Raw genomic sequence first — 11,211 nt, forward strand, 5'->3', positions numbered from 1 at the left:
ATTTTTAGTTCCTATTTCTTATAATTTTTTAGTTTTTTCTTAATTGTTTTTCTTATGTAATTTTTTAACTTCTTAATTTGCTTTTTTTTAATTTTTTCCTCCTTAATCTTTAATTTTTGTTTTCGTTATTTTGCTTTTAACACTTCAATTGACCTGACAAACAACCTTACCGCTGCGACATGTTCTCTCTAATGCAATTCTTAAATTAATGCATCGATTTCCAGCAGCCAGAAGTTAAATCCGTTCATTGCAACATAATTTACACGAATGCTTTCAAAAGTGTTGCGTGACCAAAGCCATATTTGCTTCAAAGGCAACCAGCAGACCAATCAACAAATCAGCAGCCTCCCGAAGAGCTTAGCAACACTCCAACAGCCAGCGAAGCTGACGAGTGGAAGCCAATGAACCACGAAGCATTCTAACTGCATTACTAATAAGATGGACTTGGCATTACGTGCCACGTATCCTTTGCTCATAAATTGTCACCAAATTGAGCATCTGCATGTGCGCTTATGTAATCCACATATGTATGTGTGTGTGTGTTTGCATGTATGTGTCTATATGTTCGTGTGCGTGACAGCTGCTACTGTTGCAGCAACACGCATCCTTACTTTGCTCCTACAACTTGCAACATTTCATTGCTGTTTATGGTTGCACTCACATCTACATACACACATAATGCGTGTATATTATATGTATATATGTATGTCATATATATATGTATGTATGCATGTGTGCGTGCTTTGTATTTGTAAGAAGCCTTCATTATTAAGGTTGTTAGTGCCAAAGCACGCCTTACTCATCATTCTAGACACGCAAGTGAGTTTGTTGTCGGCTCGCAGTGTTGTTGTTGTTGCTTCTGCTGCTATTATTGTTATTTTTGTTGCTGATAGTCCGCTCCATCAATGAATGGGATGTCGGCGCCAGTACTACTAAAACCGGGCGGCTGGCTACTCACGCCTAAGACGACGTGTCCAGACAAAACGTACACATCCGTTTGAGTGCACCAAAGTGGTTTTCCTCGCCGTCGATCTGGCTCGTAAGCTGCGCCGTACAATGTATATTTGCCATACATTTGTATGTACGTGTTTATGTGTAGATTGTGATCGTTGTTATTTACGAGGGTTCCTTGTTAGATTTTGGTTTGAGATATTGTTGTTGTTGTAGCTCCAAGATTAACAAGGGCTTCTAAAAAGCTCGAAAAGATTTAGTGGCCTCTCTCAGCCTAGCTAGTGTCGCCAACTGCACCTGTGTGTATGCTTGTGTATAATTTTTACTTTTCAAATGTTATGATTGGCCGAAGATGTTTATGCCATTTCAATACTGTGTGCTTGGTTTGCATTATATTATGTGTATATACTTGTATGTTTTTATTTATGTATTTAAACATAACGTACATCTAACTCAAGACTCTCCCACAAGACCACCGGTTATGAATTAGTTTGTGGGACGGACAGGACATTTCAGTCTGCTCTTTATTGTGCGGACTGACGGACGCCTAATCTGTTGAAAAGTCTCAGTTTTGTCATTATAAGAGCAGACGCTTCGCTAGCCGCTTTCCATTTCTCAGCCGACTGACACATGAGTGTCTTTAACTTATCGACTGTAAAACTACCACTTATCGACTGTAAAACTACCACTGGGTGTGATTTTTAGTTCCTACCTTTGCGAGGGCAATTAAATAAGACATGTTTAGAGTATTTTATACGCTCTGTACACGTCGGACAGTTCGGATTAATGTCGTTGTGGAATTTTTAAAGGTAGCTTCTAAATGTTGCTGTCCACTAAGTATTTGGGTCGGTTGGAAATCCACTTCGCCTGTCTATCCACGCTTGGCTGTCCGGAATAAGTACATATGTGGGTCCAGCGTCTTGTGGCTGAGGATTGTCAACGCTGCCACATTTTGATGTTCTTGTTCCTCTCCTCTGTCTTTGGCGATACTATTTTAGGAGCTGGTATAATGGCTCGAGCTCATGTCCGTGGATGTCAATTGGAGCAATTTCTTGGTTCTTCGATTGCTTTTTAAATTTTCGGGATGAATCCCGTTACTCTGTAAAAAATTTATTTTTATCAACGATTCATTTTCTTTACATACTTTTATATCGTTCTTTTTTATTTTTATTTTGCAAAAATGGTATTTTAAGGTCTCTATCGACAGGATTGAAATCATACAAAGTTAAAAAAAAAATATTTTGTACTCGTTGACAACCCCCCAAAAAAAGATCTTAAAAAAAAGTCGAAATAGCGTAGCCAATTCTTTTATTTTTTGTTAAAAATTCCTTCCAAATTTTAACAATAATATTTTTTGGCATAGCTAACACCAAAATATCGAATATAAAGAAGAGTTGAAATGGCGTTGCCAATCAGATTTTTTTTTTTTGTTAAAATTTTCATCCAAATTTCATCAATAATATTTTTCTACACGTAGCTAACATCAAAATATCGAATACAATGAAAAGTTGAAATGGCGTTGCTAATCGGATTTTTTTTTTGTTAAAATTTTCATCCAAATTTTATGAAATTTTAACCCTAAAATATTGGATATAATGGAATAAAGGAAATTTCATTGCCAATCGATTTTTTTCATTGTTAAAATTTCTTTCCAACTTTCACCAATAATAATTTTCCGCACACATTTAACACCAAAATATCGAATATAATGAAGTCGAAATGGCGTTGCCAATAAGATTTTTTCGTTAAAATTTTTATTCAAGATTTTATGGATAATGGTTAAAAGTACCCATATGTGATAGTTGAAGGTTTTAAAAATGGTAGAAAAGTGCTGAAACAGCAAGGAAGGGATCTTACAATCGTCATTCCCAAAAAAAAGTGAACGATATTTAATGCTTTCGATGATAACTTGGTTTGAACGTGTTTGAATGATTATACAATAATAATAAAAGCTGATTATCGTTTTTAGTTTTTTCTAGATGTTTATTGTGAAAAAATAGTGACGAAGTGACAAGCTGATAAATTGATTCTTGAATCTTCTTGCGCTTTCTAATAGATTTTGCCACCGAACGGCCATTTTTCTTCTCGCAACTGTACGAATAATGCTCATTATGTTTCTTTAGGAGAGCACATCGCGCTTGCCAAACATTATTCTAGTATGTAATATCATCGTAAATTCTTTCCTCAGTTGTTTCGTGTTTTCGTCTATGCCGGAAGCAAGTCCGTTGCGCTGACTTTTGTCATTGGCATTACTTGCCAGCAGTTTGCCAACACGTCACACACACGCACACAAATATAAGAATGCATATGCATACATATATTTTCACATCTGTTTTGGCGTCATCTCAGTTACGTACTCCTCTCGTTTCTTTTGCTTTTTGCTTGTGTGGTCAACGTCACCGTGATAATTGTGCTGCTCATTGCTATGCGTCATTACTAAAATGTTTTTGTTTRTTGTTGTTGTTATAACGTATTACAAGCCAGCTTTGAAACTACTGTTGCAGGCAATAAAAGTCCACGCGGCGACAAAACGTGAACGATTTCCGTCGGTTTTGCGCACCTTTTCAATAAAGTCGACAATTTGTGTGAGACACACATACATTCATAGAAATATATGTACATGTTTATGTGCGCTTTGCAGCTGCGTAACGTCACCAAGTCCACTAAGAATGCAGCATTGACATTTAGCTCAAATCGGCCGGTGAAATGCTTTGTGTCTGCGCATGGGTGGACATTCAAAACTGGACTGAACTGTTGTGATTTGGTGACTTCTGTCACGTGACACGTGTCTCCAGTCTAGCAGGCTGCTTGTAGTATATTTGTGTGTGTTGAAATGCTTATGTTTATTGAGATATTTGTAGATTTGCCTGCACACGTATTTTCATTCCTGAAAAGAATTTATGTTAGTCAAATATTGAGCTCGGTTGACTGTTTTTTTGAATATCTTTGGTCTAACATTGAGACCGCTTAACTGTTTTTTGCAACTTGTGTGAAGTTTTGAGTAATTTTCGAGATGTGTTTTCATGCTTGGCCAGGTTATATATATTCTTCGTGTTTTCAGTTTGGACCATGGATCACGAATATTCAACGAATACATTTACCTATAAAGGAAAATTTGAAATAATATCCCAGAAATGGTTAAAATTCCTTAAAATATTGAAGAATCGTATATGAAAGGCTACTGCGCGCCTAAAGATAGACTTCTCAACTGATTTCGGAATAATTTCTATGCAAATTCCGCTAGATGTCGCTGAATATTATTCGAAAGTATTTACTATCCGAATTCATTTATCTTGAAATGAAGCCTGCTCCACTTAGATAACAAAATTTATTTGAAAATTGAGTCCATAGACGACGCTTATGTCGTTATATTTATAAGTCGCCTATATTATAATATCTTCTTTTACAATAACCTTATGGACGAGCAATTTCTACAAGTTAGTTATCACTTTGCTTCGAAGAACTAGAAATCAGCTTTCCAACTCCATCCGAGGTTTTCCAGATGCTACTCTTAGCTGAGTAGTGATCGCTAGTGGCCTCGAATATCCTTTTTCCGCAACAAAGCTTGTTGCTCATGTTGTTGTTTTTGTAACGGCTATGTAATCCCCGTTAGAATGGTAAGGATTAGATAAAATGTCATAGACGTCATCCAACCAACCAGAAAACGTGGCGTTTCGACGGGTCGGACCAAAAGGAGAAGGGTTGTCAGATGTGTAGGGTTGACAGGGCGTGCAAAGAGGGGGCTAGTGTCATGTGGAGTAATTCCCCCAACCGCCGATTCTGCCTTACCGGCATTGTCCTGGACTTTATCCGGCCAAGGACTGTTACTTCGAAGATCTAACCCCGTTTAGATCGATAAGTCTCAGATTGTTACTCATCTCTGTAGAGAGTGCAGATAACAAATAGATAGCTCTGTCGAAGTGTGTTTGGCGACTGCATATTCGTTGCTATAGACCTCTACCGAAGTTCTAAACTGATTTCGTTTGTTTACTTCGTAAAAGTAGTTTCAGTTATTTAGTACCGTCTTGAMAAAAAAAAAAAAACAGTAATTTTTCTTCTAAGAATTCTCAAAGATACAATTTGTGTTCTGACAAGTATTATGTCTTCCTTAACACCTTCCAATATGCTTCACTGCAATAATATTGCCTATATTTCGGCGCGCATTTTTTAAGTTATTCGTAGGGCTCTCTTTACAGCCGCTACCAAATTTTTAATATTTTAAATACATTTTTTTTTATCTCTCACTTATTCCATTATTTTTTCTCTCTTCTACAGAGGCAAATTCGCTGCTGTGCGTCGCGCCATACATAAAAATTCCGGTACACATTTTGCTGCCAAATTTCTGAAACGACGCCGACGCGCTCAATCCTCAGATAAGGAGATCAAACACGAGATCGCTGTGCTAATGCTATGCGATGGCGCCGACAATATTGTCAAATTGAATGCCGTGCACGAGTCACGCTCCGACACAGCGTTGCTGCTGGAACTGTAAGTTGAATTACATACACATATACAATTCTACATACATATATACATACCTATATATATCCACATACATCTATTATGTACAATCTTACTTACACATAACTGTAATTGCATACTTGCAGGGCAACCGGTGGCGAGCTACAGACATTTCTAGACAATGAGGAATGCCTCAGTGAGGCACATGCGCGCTATTGCATGCGCGAGGTACTTAAGGCATTGCAATATCTGCACAAACGTTCCATAGCACATCTGGACTTGAAGCCGCAGAATATATTGCTCACTGGTGAGCGCATTGAAGGTGCGTATATAACTGTAAATACACCTCTTTCTGTATACTAATTGATTATCGATTATTGTTGTTGTAACTTGTAGACGGTTTGAAGCTGTGCGATTTTGGCATCTCACGCGTGGTCGCCGAGGGCACCAATGTGCGTGAGATTGTCGGCACACCGGATTATGTTGCACCCGAGGTGCTGCAATACGAACCGCTCTCATTATTGACGGACATTTGGTCGGTGGGCGTGCTGGCCTATGTGCTACTGTCCGGTTTTTCGCCATTCGGCGGCGAAACCAAACAGGAAACGTTCCTCAACATTTCGCAGTGTGCGCTGACATTTCCGGACAAGCTGTTTGGCGGAGTGTCCGCTGCGGCCATTGATTTTATACGTCGCGCATTGCGAATAAAACCAAAGTAAGTCCGAAACGCATACACATTCATAAACACAATACATAATTTCCATTCAAAATTATTTGCAGTGATCGCATGACCGCTGCAGGATGTCTCGAGCACATTTGGTTAAAAGACGAATGCTCCATCGATAGACAAATCCTCACCGATATCACCAAATCAACGACAGTCGACTCAGCCGCAGCTGCAGAAGATGAGGATGATGATGATGAAGAAGATGTAGATGTAGATGAAGATGAAGACGACGACGGCGACGACGAGGCGGAAGAGGAGGACAATGAGGTTAAAGCGAATGAAGCTGAATTGGAAAACGAAATGTCACATGATAACGGCGATGAAGACGAGCTCAATATTAGTATTGACACAGAACAACAATTGAATGGTACAAATGGCAGCAAAATGGAATCATCGGATGTCGAAGAATTGGCGGAGGAGAGCGCAACCAACAAACAGGCGCTTATTACTAACGGCAAAACAGCGTACAATAAGAGCAACAGCAACGGTTACAGCAACTATAATGGACGCAGCGCCAGCAACAGCAATTACAGCAACAACACCGCACGTCATAACGGCACACACATTACGTATGCGAATGGCGCTGGCAGCGCTGCGCGTTACGCGAACGGCGTTAAAGCGAGCGCGACAACAACAGCAGCAACAACAACGCAGCGCACGACCGCCGTGGTGACGGTGCCGGCTGTGCGTGCCACCACCATACCTCTACAATACAACGGCGGTGACTATCGCCAGCAACAACAACAACAACATCAATTGCAACGGCAACAACAACTTCAGGTGCTTGCGCGTCGTCATTCATCCTCGGACTCCAACAAGGAGAACACCTTTCTGGCTACGAAGAAAATAGCGCCGTCAACTGCGAACGTTGGCAGCGTTGTGAAGAAGCCACTGACGGCTACAGCAACCACGACCATTGTGATTGCCGGCAGCGAAATGGGTGATGCGACGACGGCCACGGGTGTTGCCACTGCTAATGTGGTTGCCACATTTACGCTGCCCAGCGGCTACAATCACAATCACAGTAATCACAGCAATAACAGCAACAGCAGCATCAACAACAGCTGCTTGAATAGTAGTAATAGCAATCACAGCAACAACAATGCGAATCACGAAAAGTATATAACAACAACAACCCACTGCCTCTTTCCCGACGCACCCACAACACCGAAAGTTATACGCAAAACCCCAAACACCGAAGCCTCCCCCACCTCGGTCAAAGCATTGGTGAAGAAGTTTCAATTAGAAGGCGGCAATACCAGCCCCACAGCCTTTGAAAAGCACGCCACCACACATCTGAAAGAGGCACAAGCAACCAATCAACAAACATTACATGCAACAACAACACAAATGAACGGCGTTAGCGCTGGCAGCAACAGTAGCAGCAGCAAGAAGTCGCCAATCACTAACGGTATTGCCAAGAAATTCGATACGACACGCAAGTATGGCGGCGAACAACACAATGGCACAGCTGGCAGCGGCAGTCTCAGCAACGGTCGACGTGCCTCCGAGCCAGCGACGGTCACACATGTCACGACGCATATTGCACACAATCGCAGCGGTAGCGGTGGCATCGGCATTGGCAGCGCCGCCGCGACCAGTTATAAAACGACTTGCGTACTCTGCATCGGTGGTGGCGGCAGCAAGGCGGCTTCGTCGAATGGCATCAGCAGCGATGGTTGCAGGCACTCAACGGACGCCGCCGGCAGGTACAACAAAACGTCAAGCATTAGCAACAATAATGGCACGGCGGCCACCAAGTGTTGTAGCAGCAAAATGTCCAACAGCAATGCTAATGCCACCAACACTGCCAACGTTACCGCCACTGCCATTGTGAATGGCAGCAGCAATGGCAGCACTGCAGCCACCACCACAACGGCACTACTGCTGGGCAGCAGCCATCATCAGCAACAGCAACAACAACAGCAGCAGCAGCTCCACCAGCATCACATGAACGGCGTACACCATCATCCACATCACCATCATCACCATCACCATCATCACATGCATGCGGCGACGAAGGCGGCCACCGCCAACAATTTAAGCTTAGATCAGGGTATTATTTGTTAGCTAAAGGCCAATCGGGCGCGTAGAAATGCCAGAAATTTCTTTAATCGATTTCTTTGCTGCATGTAGTATTGCGTTGATGCTTTGTAAGCGGTCTGTGGTCCCTAAGCAAACAGCTGTTTGCCTCTGAAAACCGCTTACAGGCCGGCAACTTGCATATGCGTTGAGTGTTGTTGTTGCAAGCGGCGTGTGGCGGTGCGCTATGTCTGTTTTTGCTCTTTGTTAATCTTAATATTTAAACTGCTGGTTAAAGTAATTCTTAAAAGTGATCAAAAAATATACATATATACATATATATATCAAGTAACTTATATATGTATACATATATCTTGTGAATTGTTGTGAGTTATGCGCACCCCGCTCGTCCTACACACACACACACACCGCTATTGTATGCGGCATTAGCCTCATTGCGCAATACGCGCATGCGCATAACTGTTAAATTTAGTTTAGTGTTACAACTTTACAGCTAATTAATTTTGAAGCTAAATACAAGCGCCAGCTGCGTATTAAGGCGCGCTAGTTACCGAAAATTGCTAAGTTTATATTGGATTAGTTCAATGGTGGTTGGCATGCTAGCATTGCACAAGACTTTCTCTGTATGTTGCCGTACAATTATGTCAAATCAAATTTATTGTTAGGAAAAAATGAAATTAAAGCTTAGATGTTTTAAAATTATTATTTTTTATTTTTATTATTATTTCTTTTTGAATTATTTTACGAAATTTTCTAGTTACGTTAGGCCAGTACAGAAGCCTTGAGAATGTTAAAAAGCGAAAAAAATCAGTAGTGGTTTGAATTCCATAGGAAAAGTCGGTTAAAATTATAAATATTAAAGCAAAAATAAATTACAGGCAATCTGAGGTCATAAGAGCGGGAGGGAAAGGGAATTCGCGTTTGGATTTTTATGGTTCAAAAACAGTTTTTCTCGATTTTTTGGCAAAACTATGACTACAATAGAAAAGTTGTATGTCAAAGTTGTACATAATGAAAAGATGTATATACTACTTTTCTCCATAACCTCAAAATTTATGTGCAAGATGCAAATAATGAAATCGGGTCACCTTGAAATGTAACTACGAGACTTAATTGTATGGCAAAGTTGTAGCCAATGCAAACAACTACAACTTTGTATGCACAACTTTTCGCCATAACCTCAAAATTTATGTGGAAAATACAAATAAATTTGGTCACCAAAAAACTGTAAGTAGGAGTCTGAAAGAATTTTTTATATTTGAGAGTTGTAGCTAAAGAGAAGAACAATAACTTTTGCATGCACAACTTTTTCTCATAACCTCAAAATTTTTTCGAAAAAAAAATTGACGAAATCTGGTCACCTTACGATTTAACTACGAGTTTTAGAGTAAAACTAGTATATGGCAAAATTGTAGCTATAGCAAAGATCTACATCTCTTGTATGTACAAATTTTCCCCATTACCTCAAAATGTATGTGAAAATTGCAAATATACAATTTGGTCATGTTATAATGTAAATGTCATAAGTGAGCATAATGTTTAAATTTTTTTATAATAGAGTGTGCGCTATTTTCATTACGCGAAGAAATAAAGTTCAATTAAAAAAATATTAAAAAAAAATAAAAAAAAAAAAAAATTATTTTTTTCACAAAATGTGGTGACCCAAACAAGCTGCAATTGTTTTTTTTTTTTTTTGAAATATGTATATTTTTCACCTTTATTTGGACTTAATAATAGAAGAGTCTCCAATTTTAAACAGTCCTTGACCGCATAAAAAATCCATGACCATTTCGGTTACGTAGAGCCGACTGTCGTAACGTAAATTCTAATATTTGCTCTGCCCGTCGTGAGCTCGCCTGTAATAATTATTTTTTTCATTGTATTTTGTTATTTTATCTGACTATTCCAATGCGTTTCGTGCTAGCATGATTTTTTCTGCTCTCTTTGTAATTTTTTTTCATACTACTTATTTTAGAAAATTTCAACCTGCTCCCGAAGTCAGCAATCCTTCGTCGCTGAAAAAACTTAATTGAAACTCACTCACTCACACAACGTTCAGCTATATCGCTTAAATAATTTACTTAGTTTATTTACTCGCTTATGTTTACAGTTTTTTTTTACAATTACAAGTATTTAGCGCTAAGTTGGTTTATTTTTGTGAAACCCTTATTTTTTACACAAAAACATATTGAAATGCCTACATTTAATTTGCTAGAATAAACAATTATGCGTTGCCCCGAAATGAAGAAATCCAGAAATCGTAAAAGAAATTGAGGGTATACATTTACATACATATGTAGGTAACATTTAGTAATGCCTCAACTTACTAGTTTTTTATATAAATAAAATTTAGTTGAAATGGCATCATAGACTAAACAATTTCGCGCTGTCGCCGCCGCTGCTGCTGCTGCTGATCTTAATTAAGTTTTAGTGAATTAGTTTATATAAAAGTGTATAGTTATATTGGCTGTTAGAGCTTCAAATTGTTGGGGTCGCCGCCGTTGTCGTATGTTTTCTACACTGCAAAAAATTGCGTTCTACTTGTTTAAATCTATTATATTTTTTATTTTTCTTTTTTTTTGCATTCTTCGTTTGCTTTGTACAACTTAAGTTTCTCACCTGCTTACGTTTCTTTTTTATATATTTAATTATTTAATTCTATATCTATAATATATACATATATAATTTTTCTTTCTGTGTAGTTAAAGGAAATCGTTAAATTTGCAACTAAGAAAATTTAATATGAATTGCTGCTATGCATACATACAAACATACACGCATACATACATGCATACATATTATATGCCTACCTTTATTTTTAGTTGAACCAAGCGGCATTCTTTAAAACAATAAATAAATAAATATTTACGTACGTGAAACGCATAATCATTGTTGTGCCGTTCGTAGACAAACTAGTTACTAATTAATTGCGTTATGATAATTGATAATATAACTGAAATTTAATTTAAATCAATAATAATGATAATAATGCTGTGTGGTTACTTTTTGTCAAACACAAAACTTAAACG

General features: G+C 38.7%; 1 protein-coding gene across 1 annotated transcript in view; it reads left to right on the forward strand.

The window, feature by feature from the left end:
- The window catches only part of LOC108967546 (death-associated protein kinase related), a 189,830-nt gene extending 179,410 nt beyond the window's left edge, over positions 1-10,420 (forward strand). Inside the window, exons 2-5 of the mRNA XM_018931038.1 lie at positions 5,227-5,439; positions 5,559-5,734; positions 5,809-6,127; positions 6,193-10,420. Coding sequence (XP_018786583.1) covers positions 5,227-5,439; positions 5,559-5,734; positions 5,809-6,127; positions 6,193-8,209 — 2,725 coding nt within the window. The 3' untranslated portion in view covers positions 8,210-10,420. The remainder of the gene's footprint in view (positions 1-5,226; positions 5,440-5,558; positions 5,735-5,808; positions 6,128-6,192) is intronic.
- Positions 10,421-11,211: the final 791 nt, after the last annotated feature.

Source organism: Bactrocera latifrons, unplaced genomic scaffold (genome assembly GCF_001853355.1).
Source record: "Bactrocera latifrons isolate USDA-ARS-PBARC rearing strain unplaced genomic scaffold, ASM185335v1 scaffold_19, whole genome shotgun sequence".
NCBI classification, from domain to species: Eukaryota; Metazoa; Arthropoda; class Insecta; order Diptera; family Tephritidae; genus Bactrocera; species Bactrocera latifrons.